General features: G+C 39.9%; 1 protein-coding gene across 1 annotated transcript in view; it reads left to right on the top strand.

Annotated features, from left to right (window-relative positions):
- ANK3 (ankyrin 3) overlaps positions 1-21,339 on the top strand; it is a 334,814-nt gene that overhangs the window by 125,877 nt on the left and 187,598 nt on the right. Inside the window, exon 8 of the mRNA XM_042959816.1 lies at positions 19,603-19,701. Within this exon, the coding sequence (XP_042815750.1) occupies positions 19,603-19,701 (99 nt within the window). The remainder of the gene's footprint in view (positions 1-19,602; positions 19,702-21,339) is intronic.

The raw sequence follows: 21,339 nt of genomic DNA, 5'->3' as shown, positions 1-21,339 counted from the left end.
GATCTCAGACCCACTTCCTTAACCTTGCCTGTGGTTTAAAATAACCACATTGTACTTAATGTATAAAATATGTTAAAATTCAGAGTGTTTTCTGATTTACAAAGGCATTTTCTCCAGTCATCCCTAATTAACGAGGCCTGCCCGCACTCTGAGCTGAAAGCTGTGCTTTAATTGGATTGTACTTTGTAGGAGGCCCGTGTGGTTGCTTACACCCCAACACTTGAGGCTCCCCTCTGGTTGGTGATTGATGACTTGCTTTAGGAGGTCAGAGAAGAATTAGTCTTCACAGACAGCTTAAAGAAACCCATTTGAGGTTCCAGATCTCTAGTAATTCTACTGCCTAGGAATCCAGCATCTGCACTTTGGTACCAAGGCCTCTCCCTGGCCAGCCTCAGCAGGGTCTTTCTGAGTCCCAGTCCTTCAGGGATGTAGCAGAAACAGCAGCTGGAAAGTAAGATACTGTGGAACACAGAGGGGAACAGATTTTACCTGGTCAGAACAATAAAGGAAGGGTCATTAAGCCCCGCTTGCTAAAAGCTAGCTGCAAATCATGACCGTAAACCATATGCCTCAGGAACCCGGTTCGAACGAGGTGTTGATTAGATGGTTGGAGGTAAATTTCAAAACAACAGCAGCCCTTGTCTTAGGGGGCTGTGATATCTGTTAGCTGGCTGTGACGGATCATTGAAGAAAGGCAGATGGAGTCTTGTAGTTCTTTGTGGGCTGAGTACGTGACCTAGACAATGGCTGCCTGTTAGCAAAGAGAGCTGAGGAATAAGACCAAGGACAGCACCCTGGAATCAATTTCCTGCACGTGGTAGATGTGCATTTCCAAAGCAGACAGGAGGCCGAAACAAACACGGTGTAGCTAAAGGGAGTACACAGCAGAACAGATTGTTCTCTATGCTTCTCTGCAGGGCTGGCGAATTTATGCAGCTATAAAGCAGATCCTAACCAGTGTGTACCTCGGAGTTGCAATTAACATTAACCGATTTATAGCACACTCACCTGTTTACTACACCTGTCTTTGATGTTTATGATGTCAGTTTTGATTTTGCATTATAATTTTGCTATTTGTATGTAAGATACCTTGTGTGACATCTTCAATATTTCCTTCTGGATTATCCATGAAGACCTGGTCAGCCCCATGGGTCCACTGCAGGGAGTTAATAGAGTAGCTGCTGAACACGGCAATGCAGCTCCAGTGTTCTTCACTCCCTGAATTGAGTCTGCTGACATGGCATTGACACTATCAGAATTTAAGCATGACCCCTGCTCTCTTAGCAAATTATTCCAACTCTCTTGGGGAAGAGAATGTAACTAAGACACACCAGAGTGGCTACTGATTATCATTCCAGTAAAGCATTTTGCACTGGACTAACTGAAGGCCAAATTACTATGTGGATGACCGCAAAGTTCCTTTTATTGACTGAAGGAGATATATTAATACTTTATTTATTTATTTATTTATTTATTTATTTATTTATTTATTTTGCTGACTAAGAGTTTTTTTCATCAAATATAATCGACCACCCAACTTAATGTTCACTCATGTCATTGACTTTTTGCCTGTAAATGATTATCCAACTCCCCATTTTGGAAAGGCAATTGAATAAAATATCCTTATATTGGTCTTGCTATTTAGTACTTTTTGGGTTTGATCTCTGGAAAGAATTAGGGATTTATGTGTTTCAGTGCTGTACCTCATTTGTTTCCAAAAGGATTTCAGGTGGTTTGCAAATTAATTACATACAAATTAAGCCATCTGAGGATGAAACAGAAAAAGTAAATGTTACCAAGCAGCTGGAATGAACCAGTAAATATAACCAGAGGACAAATTTAGGTGTAGGGCTTTGATATATGTAGTGGAAAGGGGAGCTAAGATATATAATTTTCATTTTTTGACAAAAGAAGTCTTACAGTTATCTATAGAGACAATTTTGTGTGTATATGAAATAAATATGATTTTTTATCCTCTATTAAGAACAGTGAGTTTCATAGTTGAAAATACCTTTAATCACCACATTTCAAAAGACTCAATTCTGATTGCTCCATCCTGCGTATTGATGCTAAATCTTTGTCCGTGAAGGCACCCAGCCCCAGGAGGCTGTGGGAGGGAGGCTATGGGCCAGGTACTCAGCTTGATGATGTTCTAATTGTGTGTGATTAGAACTTGGCATGTGTGTCACAGATGAATGACGACTTAACATGTCCATTGGACTGCCTTTCTCAAATATTAGATCCTTTGAACAAGATTTTTGGAGGTGCTGGGTCATATTCAGAACTCAATTAAGTCATATGAAAGGTTACTTTAGGGGTGCCTGGGTGGCTTGGTCAGTTAAGCGTCTGACTTTGGCTCAGGTGATGATCTGATGTTTGTGGGTTTCCAAGCCCTGCATTGGGCTCTGTTCTGACAGCTCAGAGCCTGGACCCTGTTTTGAATTCTTTATCTCTTTCTCTCTCTCTCTCTCTCTCTCTCTCTCTCTCTCTCTCTCTCTCTCACTCTCTCTCTCTCTCTCTCTGTCCCTCCCTGACCCCTTGTGCTCTCTCTTTGTCTCTCTCTCTCTCTCTCTCAAAAATAAATAAACATTTTTAAAAAAGAAAGGTTATTTTAGATAGGTGAACTGCTAAACCTACTGGTGGAAAAATAGAAGTGTCAGACTTACAATCTGCCCGCATAAGTGGTCAACATGATTCAGCATGTGTATGAGCAAAGCAATGCCATGGATAAACATTATCTGGAGGTTTCCTTTCTAAATTAAATTCAATCTAGCAAACATTAAAGGGCTTCAATTATGGACTAGATTTAGAGACTCAGACTTCAGAAACCTACTGCCCTTAGTCTATTAATTTGGTTAGGCCCCAAAGTGCTAAGCCATATAACACAGTCTCTCTCTTAATTTCCCAAAGCACAACTGAGTCTAGGCTATAATAACAAACATGACTTTTCCAAAAACATAGCGTGATGAAGGATATTCAGATGACAGAAGCAAAGCTGAAGGACTGGTTCTGGACAACAGTGCCCCCAAAGTCCACTGGCTTTATGACCCAGTCTCCAGGGTACCTCTAGGTACCACCCATCTGAGCCCCAGAGGCCACTGTGTTGCAGACTATCCTGCTTCCCACTAGTGAAACCCCTTTTATTGTGTCTCTCTTAGCCAGATTCCAAGCCCCTTCACCTAGTCTCTGGACCCAATAAGAGCAAACATGGTTATGTTTCCTAGACCATTTTAACTCAGCAGCCATTATCTAGTGGGGACTAACTTTAATTTAAATTAAATTAAATTCAAAATTCTATTTCTCATTCTCAGTAACCACATTTCAGGTGCTCAATAGCCACCTATAGCCAGTAACTAGTGTATTAACACAAAGGTATTTCTTTCCATCAGCACAAAAAGTTCTTTAGAACAAAGCTGAGATACCATTAGTCTCAGGTCTTCCTTCCCATCAATATCATAATTATCTCTAAATGTAACTCCCTCACCCAAGGAAAATGATCCCTTAAATAGTTCTGCAGAGCAATTTTACTCTGATGGACTTGCCCTTTTTGCTCCAAAGGAATATTTTGCCTTTCTCATTATGAAACTAGAAACTACCACATCACCACCAAATATAAAATTGAAATGTTTTTGCAAAAGAGAAATAAAAATTACTAGAAGCTTTGGTGTGCCTGGGTGGCTCAGTCAGTTTGAGTGTCCAACTTCGGCTCGGGTCATGATCTCATGGTTTGTGAGTTCGAGCCCCATGTCAGGCTCTGTGCTGACAGCTCAGAACCTGGAGCCTGCTTCAGATTCTGGGTCTCCCTCTCTCTCTCTCTCTCTGCCCCTCCCCCACTCATGCGCTGTTACTCTCTCTCTCAAAAATAAGTAAGCATTAAAAAAATTTTTTTTTAATTACTAGAAGCTTTAATGTAGTGATTTCTTCCCAACTCATGCTACGAGAATTTCAGATGTACTGGAAATCAAGATAAATCTCAAGAGAGGTTTCCAGTCACTAGATTTTACCACATGGTTACTTCACTTCTAAAAACCTCAGTTTTTAAATCTGTGTAGAGGGTGCTTGTATCCTATTCCTCAAATATGCATTCTCTGACCTCCTAAAATAAGCTGCTCTCCCCCGTCACACCACTGTATGTGTTCATCACACTGTGTGCTCTCGCTGTCACAGTGGGTGTTGCCTGTTCTTCCATGTGTGTGGTAATGTCTGGCACACTCTGCTTATGAGTTCACTAAGCCCCTTGAAGGCTAAGATGCCTCATTCACCCTCTCTCGAGCTCCTGCCCTGTGATATTCTCATCTCACCTGGTAAATACCCTCTTCCTCAGTACTCCCCAGGTGCTGAGCTCTGTGACAGTCACTTTACCATGAAGTTAATCTTTTCAGTCTTCAGTGAAGGACTCTGCAACAGAGAACCTATTTCTTGCCATGTTGATTTTTTAGGAGAGGTAGGCATTTTATTTCGGAGAACCATTACTCATTGTACTATAAGAGGGCAGGACCTTTTTTTCCCTTTTTTCTTTTCTCCTGCCTGACAGCCCTTTATCTGCCTTTGATGAAATGGTACTTTGGCATACAGCTGCATCCCACTCAGCCAGAGGGCTACAATGTGAAGACATGTGGGACTCTGCTTGTTATAGAATAAGGGCTCAGTAGATGTTCATTTTCTTCCTTTCTTCTATAGGTGAAATTTATAGTAATAATGATTTTCAAAATAGTTATAATTTATTGAATATTTACTAAGTTTCAGCTCTTTGTTAAGCATTTGACATGTATTATCTCAATCCTATACAGGCTGCAGTAGGGATGTAATGAAATACAACTCCCATGTCCTTTTTGCTGCACTTACAAGACTTTGAATTCCTCAAAGACAGACCTGTGTATTATTACACATTTTGGAATCCTTAGGGTAGGGTCCAGCACTTAGTACTGGGAAGGACTCAATATCTATTGATTGAATTCAAGATTGAATGAACAAATAACATTCAGGCATCCGTGTCCACTACTCCTGGGCAGGCAGCCCCTATCGAAACCCACTTTCCTCAAGCTCCAATCCTCTCCTGTCTTAGAATTTCAGGCTGAATCTCACCTGACTTGAGGGAGCTGCTTCCCAAACTGACATCAGCCACATTAAGGGAGATGCAGAATCCATAGGATTCTAATAGCGAGGTTTTAAGCAAGTGTACCAAAGCCACAGATTGAATGTCAGGTGCCGAGGGGTAGGCTTATTTGAGCAGCAGGAAGACTCGTTATTCGACAGTGTAGATGACCTTGGAAGACAAGGCTAGAATAAAGGACCAGTCACCCAAGGCTGCTGCCAAGCTTTGTTCAATTAAGAGTGTTTTGAACAGGGCCTCAGGTTCTGGACTGTCAAGTCCCAATCAAGCCCCCACCAGAGGGCACTAGAAAAGACATCGGCTACTACACAGAGAAGCAGGGAGCATCATGCCAGTAAGAGTGTGACTCTTGAAACGGCTTAACAGGGCTGTGGCACTTCTGAAGACTCTACTTTGGATTGGGTACAGGTTCCAATGCAAATATATTTTTACTATATTTTACCTGCATTATACAATTTGTTTTTCAGATGAAATGCAATAGAGGTGCCTGGGTGGCTCAGTGGGTTAAGCGTCTGACTCTTGATTTCGGCTCGGGTCATGATCTCACGTTCTTAGGATCGAGCCCCACATCAGGCTCTGTGCTGAGAGCATGGAGCCTGCTTGGAATTCTCTCTCCTCCTCTCTCTCATCTCCTCCTACCCTCTCACTCTCTTTCTCTCACTCAAAATAAATAAATAAATAAATAAACTTTAAAAATAAATAAAATAAAATAAAATAAAATAAAATAAAATAAAATAAAATAAAATACAAAGCAAATGAAAGAAGAGAAAAATCACCCCAAACAGTCCTGTTAACTCTTTTAACACACACACACACACACACACACACACACAACACGTTCGTTTTTATTGACAAATATTTTCAAAGATAGAGAAAATTAGATTTGTATCCTAGTACAGGCTCAGAAGCATTAAAGACAAAGACTTTTAAAAATTGGGTTATATAAACCACCTTTGGAATGAAAATGGGGATTTGGAAGCATTAGCAAAGGAATGTGAATTATGGGAAAGTAGCAATGCAGCTACTGCATCAACCATAATATTGTTTCCATGGTGACATTAACACATCAGGAGGAACAAAACCAATAAGCCAAGGATAGAGTGGTGAGAGATACACCTTGTACAGAGAGATTCTTCTAGCACGCTATGCAATCTCTCTCCTGCCTTTTTCATTTCATTTCCTGACTGTCACATCAAAGGGAGAATCTCCTAGAAAATAACTAAATATTTTTTTTAAAGATTTTATTTTTAAATAATCTCTACATACAATGTGGGGCTCAAACTTAGAACCCCACAATCAAGAGTCGCATGTTTTTCTGACTGAACCAGCTGGGACCCATCATATATAATTTTTTAAAGGAACATTTTAATCTCAAATCATGAGTATGTTGTAACTTACTAACATCTTGCTGTGTGGTATGGGATCTGTGTTCTCTTCTGAAGAGGTGATGTTTCTAAGTTGTAGCTGAAGAAGAGTCTTTAGATTCGTGTCGGACCCCTGGCTCTTGTTCTGACCGCATCCTCTGTCCTAATGTGGTCCAGGGAAAGTCTCCTCATCACGGGGCCTGCAGTTTTCCTAACAGCTGGGTGAGACAAATAGCATTTCAGTCACAAGCCTTTCCCCTCTGCCCGACCACCCTGTCTGATGGTGGTGGAGGCCACCTTCACCTCCCTTCTCCTTTCCTGATAGAGAGTAGGTATAGTACAGTGTTACAATAAACAGCACCTCAGCTAGACTGCTGGGTCCCATACTAACAATGTGGCTGACTTTGTGTGCTCTTGGGCAGGTTAGTTATGCTTCAGCTTTATCATCCATAAAATAGATCCAATAATGGCACCCAGTGCATAACGTCACTGTGACTGAATGAGATGGTCCATTATACATTGCTTAGCACAGTGCTTGACCCACCAAACATGGACAAGGACCCTAACCATGTTTGTGGTGGAGGTTGTCATTACTTTTTTCGTCTGGGAGGAGACCCATCACCGTAAACCACATTCATCTGTAAAGCATGACATATGTCAAGCAAGTGGCATCATGGCAGCTCTCTAGAGTACTTCTAGAGGTAGTCAGAAATGTTGCTTCCCAGAATGTTGGATTTACCCTGCAGTGGTGTTTATCTGCATGAGAAGGTCAGCCTTTAGTCATTTAAGAAACGATTACTATGACATTGTTTGAGACAGTAAGAATTCTAATTAGATCATAGAAATTGGAAGGTCCATGTTTCTCTTTGTGTCAGCTTTCCTCTTTGGACTTGTGCCCTGCTTCCTGCAGTGCTGCTCTGGAATTGTTGCTCTGAGGACATTTTTAAACAACCCGAATAAATCCTATTTTAAAATTCCGTGAAATAAAGTTCTATTAAGGTAGGAGTTGGCAGAGCTCCCTTTATTCATTTGCACTTTAAAAGAGAATTATTCATCAGCTGTAGAATTTTCATTTCTTCCAGTGAGTGCAAACAGCGGTGAAGGGCTCCTGGGCCCCTCTGCTGAACATTCAGAATGCTGTCCACACTGTCATCAGATAGTACATTTGGATGAGCCCTCAAATGCACCCTGGGCTGCCCCTGAGCACTGTAGTTCTTCTGTGACAAAAAATCTTTCCTTTCTTCCCCTGGTGGTTTGAAGAATGTGCAGAAAGGGTGAAAGGGCACCTAGAGGGAAGAGCTTAGGACAGGAGCAGAACCAAAGGTTGCAAAGGGATGAACATGAGAAACATGACCAGTCATTTACTGGCTCTCTCCCAAGTCAATGGAGGAGGTTTAAGAAAACAAGTTCAGGTAGGAGATCAGCATTGGCTAGCATAGTTGGGAAAAAACTGAAGAGCTAAGTTGTGCTGGAAACACAGGGATTAGAATAAAGTCTAAGAAATGGAGGCGGAAGCCCACTTGCCAATGTGAAATGAGACTAGACACAGACAGGCATTGTTGACTATAATCACCAGGCTGTGCATTAGCTCTCCAGAACTTATTCATCTACTAGTTGCAAGTTTGGGCCTTTAAGTAACATCTCCCTAAATGCCAGCCCGCCAGCCCCTGGTAATCACCATTCCAATCTCTGTCTACAAGCCGTTGCAGGACCTTACATGGAAAAGTAGGATGGTGGCAGTGGTGTTTAAGATGTTAGAACATACATGATGAAGGGGAGATGAGGACATTTGGCTGTGAGCTGTGGCTGGCTCCAGTCACATAGGGAAAAGAACTGTGCTCAAGGAGAAGCTTGTCCAACCCCAGGTCTGATGTGCCTCTCCTCAGAGGTGACTTCACTAGAGTCCTCCTACATCCACAGTTTCTCAGTAGGAAAAGGGAGATCGTCCTTCTCCACAGAAGATTTAGAAATTTGCAGAGGCATTTTTGGTTGTCATCGTGGCTGGAATGTAATGGGACAGGACCAGGATGGCTAAATCTTCTCTGATGGGGACAGACCCATGCAAAGAACAGTACCCCAACCATGCCATGCCAACATGCCAACAATACCCCCTGAGACATGTGGATTGAACATCTCTTTACAGTGCAGGTAGAGAGGTGGGATATCCCAGGATGGAGAAAAAGGTCCCGGAAGGTCATGCTCAGTCAGTGCATTGAGTTTCTCCCAGTGACATACCCCTAAGGGTAGGTGGGCCAGAAGACCCTAAGGTTCTTTTCAGCTCTTACTACTGAGACTTTCAATATGAAGTGGACAAAACTTATACAAAGTTAAAACGAACTTAGGTAACAGCTTTCATTTATTACTAGGTATGAGGTACTATAATAAGCTTCCTATACATGATTTTATTTATTCCTCACAGTAAGCCTGTGAGGTGTGGGGATGATATCCATTTTATACTGGGAAGCAAGCAGTTAAATAAGTTGTGCAAAGCCACACAGCTTTAAGGTGGTGGAGCTTGGGCTAAGAAAAAGTAAATACACTCAAATCAGACCCGAAAAAATACTCAGACTATGTAGTTCATACTATTCTAATATTGGAGGCCACATGTACTGGGCTTTGTACTGAATCCAGGATCATCACAGGAAAACCAGAACCAACAGCAGCCTCTCTTGTCTCAGCTGGCATTGTGTTCTCGGCCTGTGCCAGAGCCGCAAAGTGAATTAAATACGTTTTTTAAAAGGAGTTTAAAAGGTTTTTTTTTTTATTTACTAGTAAATCCCATTACACATTTGAGAACGTTTAAATTGAGAGGTGAGCCAACCTAAAAACTAACAAATCATCAAATTCATTCTAAAATACAATGCCTTCCCATCTCCCCCACATTTTATTTACCTCTATTACTTCTGCATTTTTGAATCCTGAAAGATCATGGTTTGAAATGAACTCTTGATATGTAGAAACTTAATGGCTTTCTGACAAAAAGGTATAATATCCATTTTCCGGTAAGAAGAAATACAAGGTGAGCTTGTCTCTACAAGGAGTGAGTTCCTCTGAGTTTGAAAATTAAAACCCACTTTTTCATTGCCCCCAAGTCAGAGCCTCACAGCCAGTGTCCCCAGCTGGCCAGCAGCCTCCTGTTCCCTTATATTCGGAGTCAGTACCTTTGGGATAGGGCTTTGCAATCTGTGTTTGTAACAAATTCCTTGGGTGATTCTTCTGATAAGGCACAATAAGAAAATACTGTCTGAGGTTGATGGGGGGGTGGGGGAGAGGAGAAAGTGGATGATGGGCATTGAGGAGGGCACCTGTTGGGATGAGTACTGGGTGTTGTATGGAAACCAATTTGACAATAAATTATATTTAATATTAAAAAAATAAAAATAAAAATAAAATGCATAGATCTTGACCCCCCCCACACACACACACACACAAAGAAAATACTGACTAAGGCCGTGCTATGAAAATCTTGTCCAAAATTGAGCCACAGAACTCTTAGTAACTCATTGGCTTATAATAACTATCTTTATAACATCTTAATAATGTAACCTTGAATTTACATTTTGTATACAGTTTACAAAGTACTTTTATATAAAGCACACCATTTGAGGCCTTAAGAATAGATGAGCAAACGGAGATCCCACAATGTCATTTGTCCCAGATCCTACTGTGAGTAAAATAGAATAACAGGGATTTGGATCCAGACCTGCCCCATTTTAATATGCCTCATGCGTGAGCATCAGCTGGCACCTGCAGAGGCTGGGTGGCCGTGAGGGTGTGTGATATTGGTCCCTGAGTGGCCGAGGTCTTCATGGTCCCTTGAGAGCAGCATCATGTCAGGACAAGTGCACTGCACACAGATAAGGCCATTTATGCCAGGACTGCTTCTTTTCCAATTGCTTTTTCCTTAAAAACTTCAAAGACCTTGCTTTCGTTCCTTGACATGTTTGAAACTTCTGCAAGGATCTAATTTATCCAAGCAAGGATCTGGTTTGTCCAAAGACCAAATGAAGGCAGAATACCTGAGAAACTAACAACTTCAAGTTAACTTACATCTCAGAAGCCTATAAGAGTGATTTACTTTTTGGATGGGAAAGAAAATTATTTAACACAGAAATAGATGAATTTTATTCCAGATTTATCAGAAATGATATAGAAGTGTGGCAAATGTATCATTGTAAAGCCCCTTAATAGTTTTGTTTTTAAGAATCTTGGATGGTAGGGTGTTAGAAAAAGGGGTGGACTTCATTCATTAGAAACACTACGGGAAATCTAATATTGCTAGATTAACTTATTTTAATGTTAAAGAATTACAGAATTTTCAAACAACTTTCCTCAATGTGCAGAAAGCAGTCGATTACTTTGTAATTGAACTTATGATACCCCATTCAGTTCAACACTATAAGCCTCTCTGCCCAGATATCTGCAGGCAAGGAGGGGCTTTCTTTACTATAAAACAAGGAGGGCTACTTTTGAATGAGTACTAATAGTGACACCTTTAAAGAAATCTGAAAGCCATGAGTTCTTATTTAAAATGATAGAGCTGAACTAGCCCCTCTTTTAGATTCTACATATTTGTATTAGCTCTGAGATATGCTGTTTCCTTTCGGTTGGAACTTGCACATCGGCAGCATTTTCAGTATGGAGACTATGCTGCTTGGATTCAGAGCTGCAGCTGATGTTTGCCCAAGTTTAAGGGGAGACTCACTATCTGGATATGGTTTCTCCTTTGTGACCCCCTGGACAAGGCCAGCAGAGCTTTTAGAAGCAGAAAATTTAGGTTAATCCCAGCTCAGGCATTTTTCTCACTGTGTGACTTGAGGCTCCTTTCAGCTTCACCCTACTCACCTGAGAATCTGAACTAACAGCATCTACTTCATGCATGGATTGTTGTAGAGATTAAATGAGATGTATCTCATGGAACCAGCCAAAATAAGAGCCTAAAATTCATACCTTTTTTTCATTTTAATTACATTTGTTCTGCAAAACAAAGAGTTGTTTGGTCTAAATCAAGAGGTGCCTTTTTTTTTTTCAGAATTATTTTTTCTAACAAATTCTTATAAAATAAAAAGGCTTTTGGTGGTCAAAAATTCATGACTGTTCACAGAATTATGGAAACTCTGAAATGTATCCTGAAAGATATATTTTAAAAGTACACATTGAACACCCGTTAGGATGACTTCTATCAAAAAAGAGAGGCGGGGGGGGGGGGGGGAGAAAACTAGTGTTGGTAAGGGTTTAGAGAAACCGGAACCCTTGTCCTTTGTTTGTGGGATGAATGTAAAATGATACAGCTACTATGGAAGAGTTTGGAAGTTACTCAAAATATTAAGTACAGAGTTACCCTATGGTCCAGTAGGACCACTCCTTCAATACAAAAGAATTAAAAGCAGAGTCTTGAAGATATATTTAAACACCCATGTTCATAGTAGCATTGTTTACAATACACACAAAGTGGAAGGAACCCGAGTGTCCATTAACAGATGAATGAATAATCAAAATGTTAAACAAACGTTAAACAAAAGGAGATGGTGGGCTGGAGAGAGACCTGGCAGAGCCTTATCTAAATTGTTGATGAGAGATCTGCTGTTAATCCAAGTAAAAACTTCTAACAGTATTAACGATAAACAGCTTCATATTATCCTTAAAAGAACATAAATAAATTGCCTGAGGTTTTTAGAGCAGAATAGATCCAAATAGTCAGAGCCTGGTTTTATAGCAGACATCAAACATCTAAGCATTTGCTGCTGCTCCTGGGGAGCCCAGCATCTCCCAATGTCTAATCCTATAGGATCTGGTCAGTCTCTGTGGGAAGAGTGAGGTGGGAGTGTCGATACCATCAGTATTTTTCAGTGTCAGTCTCAGCAAGACCTGTGTGGACTTAATCTCCTTATCCAGAAATCACAGAAAGAGAAAAGTTGCTGTTAGTAAAACTGGAGAAGAGGAAAAGACTTTGCCTAAAAAGACCTATTTCATTTAAGGAAAACTTCATGCAGTAAGAGGAAAATGGACTTTAACAATGATAGTCATCTTAATAATGACTGCTGTAGCAGTCATGGAGGGTTCCCTCTCAGTTGAATATTTAATTGTTTTAGAATTTGTGTTTGATTGGGACCATATCAAGGAACTAAACTAAAATGGTCATATTGTTTAACTTTTCATTATCTAAAAGACTGTGAGTGCTGTCATCCACCTGCTCTTCTACTTAGTGAGAACCTCCCAGACATGTTTAAAGAAAAGTAGAGAGAGGAGAGGGGACTGGGGATCAGAGGTCTACTGCCCTTTATATGTTTAAATGGAATGAAAAGTCTTCCATTTATCACAAGGTAGGAAGGGGCTCTGATTTCACTTCAGGAAGTTGTGGGAAAAATCTGGCTTTGGTGACAATTTCATAAAGAAACTTGGCCACTACCTCAGCCAGGTTCTTCAGAAACAGCTGAGAAGAAAGAAAAAGCCAGCAATTCCACCATTTCCCAAGAAAGGTACTTGTTTCTTCCAAGTCCTTGGAAGTTTAAAAAAAAGTATGGCTTCCCATGTTTCTATCACGTTCTGTCACGTGTATCGTGTTCTATCAGCCACTGCTATGCCCCTTCTTCCACCCTCCCCCCCAGTTCCACTTACTCCAGACACACCCCTTCTGAGGTTTTCACAGGCTGAACTGTGCTGAGCAGACCTGTCCATCTCCAACACCCCTTGCGTCAGCCCTAAGAACTGTCCCTTTAGCACCTTCTTAGAGTTCACTCATTACTTCAGGTCTGCCATGTGAGATGTGTTTATGTCATCCATTTTTAAATGTCAATATTATAAATAATAAAAAGGATAATAATAGCTAACACTTTTTATAATGTTTACTAAATGCCAAGAAACATTGTTAAGACTACCTTATTGGTGCACCTGGGTGGCTCAGTCGATTAAGCGTCCGACTCTTGATTGCGGCTCAGGTCATGATCCCAGGGTCATGGGATCTAACCCCACATTAGGCTTCACACCTAAAAATAAACAACTAAATAAATAATAAATTTTAAAATAAGACTACCCTGGGGCCCCTGGGTGGCTCAGTTGGTTAAGCATCCAACTCTTGACTTTGGCTCAGGTCATGATCTTGCAGTTTGTGAGTTCCAGCCCCACATCGGGCTCTGAGCTGACAGTGCAGAGCCTGATTGGGATTCTGTGTCTCGTCTCTCTCTGCCCCTCCCAAACTGGTGCTTTCTCTCTCCCTCTCTCTCTCTCTCTCTCTCTCTCAAAAAAAAAAAAATTAAAAAGACTACCCTTACTAACTCAATCCTTATGACAAGTCTATATGATAGAACTATTATTGGCCTAATTTTATAGATAACAAATCCATGATTCAGAGAAATTAATGAAGTTGCCTAAGGTTAGGCAGCTAATGTGGGGTCGATCTGGGATTAGAAGCTAAGTGGTCTAGCTCCAGAGTATTAGCTCTTAACTGCTGTAGTATTGGACCACAGTGTTCTCTTTATCTGCTGGCACACTATGAGGTGCTGCAGGAATGCTCTACTAATAAGAATCGGTCCTAGATTTATACTGTTTAGAAGTTCAGGGACAGCATGATCTGCTCTAGTGAAAAAAGCATAAACTTTGGGGTAGCAAATTATGACAGTTTTGTGACTTTGGAAAGCTATTTTTATTTTTTGTTCTAGTTTCCTCATCTGTAAGAACAAAAACAAAAACAAAAACAATTAGATAGTACCTGTTTCTAGAGTTGGTGTGTGGGTTGGATGAGATAAGAAATATGGAATACCTGTGACTTTCCTTCCTGCTTCTGACATGAATTATCTCATATCCGTACTTGGCCACCCCATGGTGGAGGCACTGTAGGTATTATGTCCATTCTACAGATAAAAACATAAATATTGGTAGAGGATACGGCACATTCCCAACATCATATATCAGGAAGAAGAGTGATGATTATGGTCTGGTCTTCTCATTTCCAGTGACATGCTTACTAAGGAATAAAATTGAAGTAATGTTAGAATTCCCCACCCCCTAAACTCATTATGAAAAATCTTTGTATTTCTAGGACAGTTTTATAGTTTAGGAAACACAGTAAAGATTAATCCTTATTTTTGGATTAGGAAAGCGTGAAGAAACAATCATCTAGAATCACAGCACTGAGGGAGAGATTATTAACATTGGGGTCAATATCTCTACAGCTTTTTTAGAATGTGTGTATACATATACTTATGCATAAATGTGAGAGCATATTTTTATTTAATAATATATTTTGTGGTGTGTTACTGATTTATCACAGCCTACCTTCAAAGTTATAGCACTTTACACATATGAGAACAGGGTCATTCTCATTTACTTTTGCACATGTTGTAGAGCCCACAGTTCATTTTACAGTTCCTGCTTTAGATAATCAATTATCTTTTATATTTCCCTTCAGTCTTGCCATTTCTGTATTTCTCTGTGTGGGTCTAAGCTTTGTCTGGTATCATATTCCTACTGCCTGAAGAACTTCCTTTAATGTTTTTTGTATTGCAGGTTTGATGGTAATGAGGACTCCCAGCTTCTGTTTATCTTAAAAAGTCTTTATTTCTCCTTAATTTTTTAGAAGATATTTTGGCTGGGAATAGAACTCTCATTTGACAAGTGTTTATTTTTCAGTATTTAAAGATGCCCACTACGTTTTCAGCATTGCATAATTTCTGAGGCTGTAATTATTGTCTTTGTTCTCTATATGAAATATGTCCTTTTTTCCTTCTGGTTACCTTCACAATTTTTCCTTTATCTTTCATTTTCAGAAATTAGATTGATGTGTCTAATTGTGACATTTGCTGGTTTATAGTTTATCTTGCTTGGTGTTCTCCAAGCTTCTTGGATATGTCATTTCATGCATTTCATTATTTTGAGATAATTCTTGACCATTGTCTCTTCAAGTATTTCTTCTGCCCCATCTTCTCTCTTCTCCTTATTCAACTCATTTGTTTTGTACTGTCCCACATCCCTTAGATTTCGGTTTTCTTTTCCACTCTTTTTTTCTTTGTGTTTGGATCATTTATATTGACATATCTTTAAGTTCACTGATGCTTTCCTCAGCTGTGTGAAGTCTGGTGATGAGCCCATCAAAGGAATTGTTTCTTATATTGTGGTTTTTCTTACCAAGGGTTTCTATTTGACTGAAACCCCGTATCTTTGGTGAAATCCCCTAACTTTTGATGCCTGTAGCTCACTGTTCCACTAGACAGAATGCAGGAGTGACTAAGGTAAATAGTATCTTTGGATATGGGCACATGTTTGTCAGGCTATAAATGTGGAAGGTTGAGCCTAGTCAAAAGTTTACATTTTGTTTGAGTGTACCACAGGCTTCTCCTCCTTCCTCTGGAGGAGAGCTGCACTCCCTTATGCTCAGGGTGGCGGCTGGGTGGGGAGGAGGGTAGAAAATTTTAGGTGGTGTTGGTGCTTCATCCTCAGCTCTTCCTACACACCTGAAGCATGAAGATGTCTCTCATGAAGCTCCTGTCTGGCCTCGGCAGCTGACTACTGTTGCTTGTTACTCTATGCTAGGCTCCTGCTGGGACTGAGGGTTCTTTTCATTCTGTCTTGGCTTCAGTCTTAGGGAGTGTGCCTGGGCCTCAGGGCTGAGTCTTTCTTAACATTCCTGCCCTTTCGACTATGGCAGCCAACCTCTGCCTTGTGTCTGTGGTTTTAGATTTGAAGGCTTTTCATATATACTGCCAAATTGCATCCCAGAAAGCATGTGTAAATTTATATTCCACAAGCAGCAAATGAGGGTTGTCTTAAATAAGCATTTTCATCTCTAATACCAGTAGGCTCTTTTGATATGTTGGGAATCCATAATTTTGTTCCTCACTTATATAATGGAAATGCAGCACTGGGTCTTGTGCATAGTAGGGCATAAAACATTTTTATTAGTTATCTGATGAATCAGAATATAAATGTCCCATTGAGTGGTCCAAAGGTACCACTTTCATTTCAGTTTGTTCCAATTTGTCAGAAGCAGTCACTACCAGATTCTGGAATACAAAAATATGTGTTTCACTCAGAAGCTCCATTTTATAGAGAGAAGCAATAGTTGTTAGATGGAGGCATTATGATCCCTGACTGAAAAATACTACTGCACAAGGAGCTAGAAAACCGAATTATCATTCTGATTCTGCCTCTAATTCTTTGTCTTTTAATATACAAATTACTGACCAGTTCTATTCTGCAGTTTATGTATCTGTCAAATAGGGTTAGTGATTTTATTTCAATAGAGTGTCATGAAGGTAAAGTGAAATTACATAAGGGTAAGCCCTTTACAACACTTTTCAAGTGCTATAGAAATATAAAATATTCCTCTAGGAAGGGCCAGATAGGTGTAGAAAAATGTGGGAGTTAGAATTTCAAGGCACACTTTTGACATCTATGCATCACTGTATGAGAGAGTACATGAATATGGAAGAGAGCAAAATTAGAAGTAGAGTCTTCTTCTCACTAAAATTAGCCTACTTGTAATAGAGGTTAATTAAGTCCTTCTCAACCAGGCAAGGGCACAATTTTAAAGGGAAATCGCAAGTAAGTAAGCCCTGACTCCTGCGGGGAAGGGATGAGGTCTTAGCACCATATCCCACTCTGGGCTCAGTAAGCTTCCTGGTAGACCATGTCTCCTACAGACCTAACCTGACCCTCCACCTGCTGTCTCAGGTCAAGAATTCATCCACTGTGATGCTTGGGTCACTGGAGTGACCCACAATGGAGACAAGCAAGACAATTAAAAAGTCATCAGGAAGTTTGTGTCCTTCTGCCAGCAAAAGGGGACCAGAGCATACACAATGTACAGCATATAGTTTTACTTCCTTTTTTGTAAACTGTTACACACAGTTGAAACCTTCAGCCATAGCTGGTAGGTATACAGCAGGTCAGCCCCTAGGCCAAATCTGGCCTACCATCTGTTTTTGTAAATAAAGTTTTTTTTTAAATATTTATTTATTTTTGAGAGAGAGAGAGAAAAAAAGACAGAGCATGTTCAGGGGAGGGGCAGAGAGAGAGGGACACACAGAATCTGAAGCAGGCTCCAGGTTCCAAGCTGTGAGCACAGAGCCCAACAGAGGGCTCGAACCCATGAACTATGAGATCATGACCTGAACCAAAGTCAGATGCTTAACCAACTGAGCCACCAGGTGCCCCTGTTTTTGTAAATAAAATTTGATTGGAATACAACCACTCCCATTTCTTTACATATTTTGTATGGCTGCTTTACACTACAATGGCAGAGTTGAATAGCTGCAATAGAACTTGTATTGCCTAAAAAGCTGAAAATATTTGCTATCTGGCCCGATGCAGAAGAAGTTTGCCTACCGTTGGTCTAGAGCAATGATATTCATCCTGTGTACTCCCACCAGCATTACTGAAGCACATTTGTTTTACTGAGATCTCTTTCTTCTTCTTTCATTTAATGAATCATTTGATACTTCAGCACCTAAAAATAATGAGGGAAAGAGTAGTTCGGATAGGAGAATGTAATGCTAACAGCATTATAGTTTATAATGTTTAAAAAACTTTATAGGAAGTACAGGGCAAAAAGAACATGTTAAATAACACCCCATGAGGATTAAATCATGGAAGTTAGAAAATTCTACATGATCAATTATCCAGTTTTTTCAATAAGTAGTCATGGAAAAAAGAAGGTGGAGTAAGGCACCTATGGAGATTAAAAGACTTAAGGGACATTTCAACCTAATGCAGGTGTGGATCTTCTCATTTGAACAACCCTACTGAGCTAACTGGACATAATGGGAGAATTTGAATACTGACAGGGTCTTAGTGTTATGAAGGAATTATTTTTACTTTGTTAAATATGATAATGGTATTGTGACTATTTGTTTAAAAAAATCCTTGATGCCTAGGGTTTTCTTTTCCTTCTCTCAGACTTCTCCAGAAAAAAAAGTAGTAGGGAGTATACAAGAAATAATATTCCTAAGAGGTTGATAAGTATTGAACCAGAGTGATGAGTACATAAAACTCATGCCTTTCTCTCAAACTTTGTATCTGTTTGAAAATTTTCATTATAGTGTTTAAAAAAAACATAAGCTTGAGTCATATTTTAATTTGAATCCTGGTTTTTCCAGCTATTTGTACATCTATGAAATGGACATTGTAAGTCAGATTGTTTTGTGGCATTGTGAGGATTATGAGAATTAAGTGAGATAGTAGAGTTTAGCACAGTGCCTAACATATAGGAAATAATCAATGCCTGGTAGCTATTATGTTGTATCTGCTATCAAATGGCAAAAATACAACCCCATAGGAGCCTAGTTCACTGATCATATAATTAACTTAGGTGAACAACGGACCTAAAATCCATATTGTTGCTACAAAGGAATAAGGACCCAGCATAGAGAATGTTCTCACAACATACACATATTTCCCTGACAGTCTGGAAACAATCATAACACCTGTAAGATGCATGGGGGAAAACCTGTGGTATTGAGTATCATGACTTTAATTTCAGATTGTCCTAACAATATGTTTATTCCTCAATGGTAATAATAATAAAAAAAAAAACAGTTTTCTGTGAGATTGCTAACAAATGCCTGCAAACACACTTTAGCCCCACGTGCATGGGAAGTCCTGTGACTTTGTACAGTACTGACTGATTTTCCACCTTGCGTAACTATTGTTTTTCCTTGATATCTTGTGCTCATATGAACCCAGAGATGGTGCTGAGCACCATACTCCTTTAACTGAGTCTGGCTGGCTTAATCAGCCACTTAGTCAACCACACATTAGCCAGTATATATCACACAAATTTGCAGGAAAACACATTGACTTAACGGTGCAAAATTTTAGAGCAAAACTAACAAACAAAAAAAACAAAACCAAAAAAAGACCCCGTCTCATCCATCAGTCACTGCAGCTAAGTGAAATAAACTTGAACCCACCTTCAGAATGTGTTCCTTAAAATTCATCCCTTTTGGGGGGAGAGGGGAGTCTACTGAGGAAAATTACTGTCAGAGAGAAATGTTGGGAAGCATTCTGTTCACAATGGATGTTAAAAAAGGTAAATAAAAAAGTGAGGACATGTTGGGAGGGAGTTGGGGAAGCAATGTTTCGGTTGAACTGAAGATACCAAAGCTGTCCTTTTTTTCTGTTCTTCTACAGAATGACATCACGCCTTTACACGTTGCATCAAAAAGAGGAAATGCCAATATGGTAAAACTCTTGCTTGATCGAGGAGCTAAAATCGATGCCAAAACAAGGGTAAGTGCAATTTGTGTGCATGCTTATACTTATTTTCAGGAATAGTAATCTTCCCCTGATACCTTCACACTGGTTCAACAGTGGCTTCACTTTTACTTCATTTGTTGTAGCCTCCAAGAAAATGATTCTAAATGTATTTGTCCCAAAATGGAATGCTGATCGACATGTATAAATCTGTAACACGTTTATATGGTGTATGATTTTAATTATAAAAACTAAGGCTTAAGGTCTAGAGTTTTAGTTGAGTTTGCATTTTTAAGAATGTAATCACTACCTGACCTGATAGGCTGGGCTGTTTGGTCAGTTTAATACTAAAACTGACAGTTACTCTATTTAAAAACAAATTGGTCTACTTTTGTACACTGCTGGTGCAAATGTAAAGTGGTACAGTTACTCTGGGAAACGGTAGAGAGGCTCCTCAAAATATGAAAACTAGAACTACCCTACCATCTGGCAATTCCACTACTGAGTATTTACCCCCAAGTATGGAAAACAGTATCTTGAAGCAATATTTGCCCATTCCTCTTCATCACGGCATTGTTCACAATTGTCAAAAGATGGAAGCCACACAAATGTCCATTGACAGACGATGGATGAACAAAATGTAATGTATATATAGATGGTGGAATATTATTCAGCCTGAAACAGGAAGGAAATCCTATCATTCTACAACATGAATGAATCTTAAGGACATTATCCTGAGTGAAAGAGGACAGTCACAAAAGTATAATACTACATGATTCCATTTTTATGGAATTTCTAGAGTAGTCAAAACCATAGAAGCAGAAGCAGAATGGTGTTTGCTTGGGTTTTGGGGGCAGAGAAATGGAGAGTGTTGTTTAATAGGTTATAGAGGCTCAATTCTGCAAGATGAAAAATTTCTAGAAATGTTATACATAGCAATGTGAATACAGTTAACACTACTGAAATATATACTTAAAAATGGTTAAGGAGGGGCGCCTGGGTGGCGCAGTCGGTTAAGCGTCCGACTTCAGCCAGGTCACGATCTCGTGGTCTGTGAGTTCGAGCCCCGCGTCAGGCTCTGGGCTGATGGCTCGGAGCCTGGAGCCTGTTTCCGATTCTGTGTCTCCCTCTCTCTCTGCCCCTCCCCCGTTCATGCTCTGTCTCTCTCTGTCCCAAAAATAAATAAAAAACGTTGAAAAAAAAATGGTTAAGGAAATAAATTTTGTGTGTTTTTTACCCAATTTAGAAATCAAAAAAAAAAAAATACAAAGCTGTCTGGGTAGGTGTTTGGCATGTTGCTTATTCGGTGCAATGCCTTTTGGGTAGAGGAAAGAACTGAGACTCAGAAGCAAGTTTGAATCCCAGATGCTGACCTTAGCCAGTTGACTTAGGTAGGCTGTTTAACCTTCTGCATGTAATTTCTCTTTCTGAAAATAAAGAAAATTAATGGCCACCTTGAAGGTTATTGCAGTGATCAAGCTAATGTTTGTAAACTGTGTTGCAAAAAGTAGGCCAGAAAGAGGTCACAGCCATTGCTTATATAACTCACAGGTCCAGTTAGCATTAAACTTGTAATCAGGGGATTATTTTGTCCAACACTTCTTGTGTTTGTTCCAAGATGCGAGCAAGAGTGAGGCTAACGGAGAGGTGATCTCACTATACCCAGCCCCCTCT

Source organism: Panthera tigris, chromosome D2, assembly GCF_018350195.1.
Source record: "Panthera tigris isolate Pti1 chromosome D2, P.tigris_Pti1_mat1.1, whole genome shotgun sequence".
In the NCBI taxonomy this organism is placed as follows: domain Eukaryota; kingdom Metazoa; phylum Chordata; class Mammalia; order Carnivora; family Felidae; genus Panthera; species Panthera tigris.
This window is presented reverse-complemented; position numbering and strand designations above follow the sequence as displayed.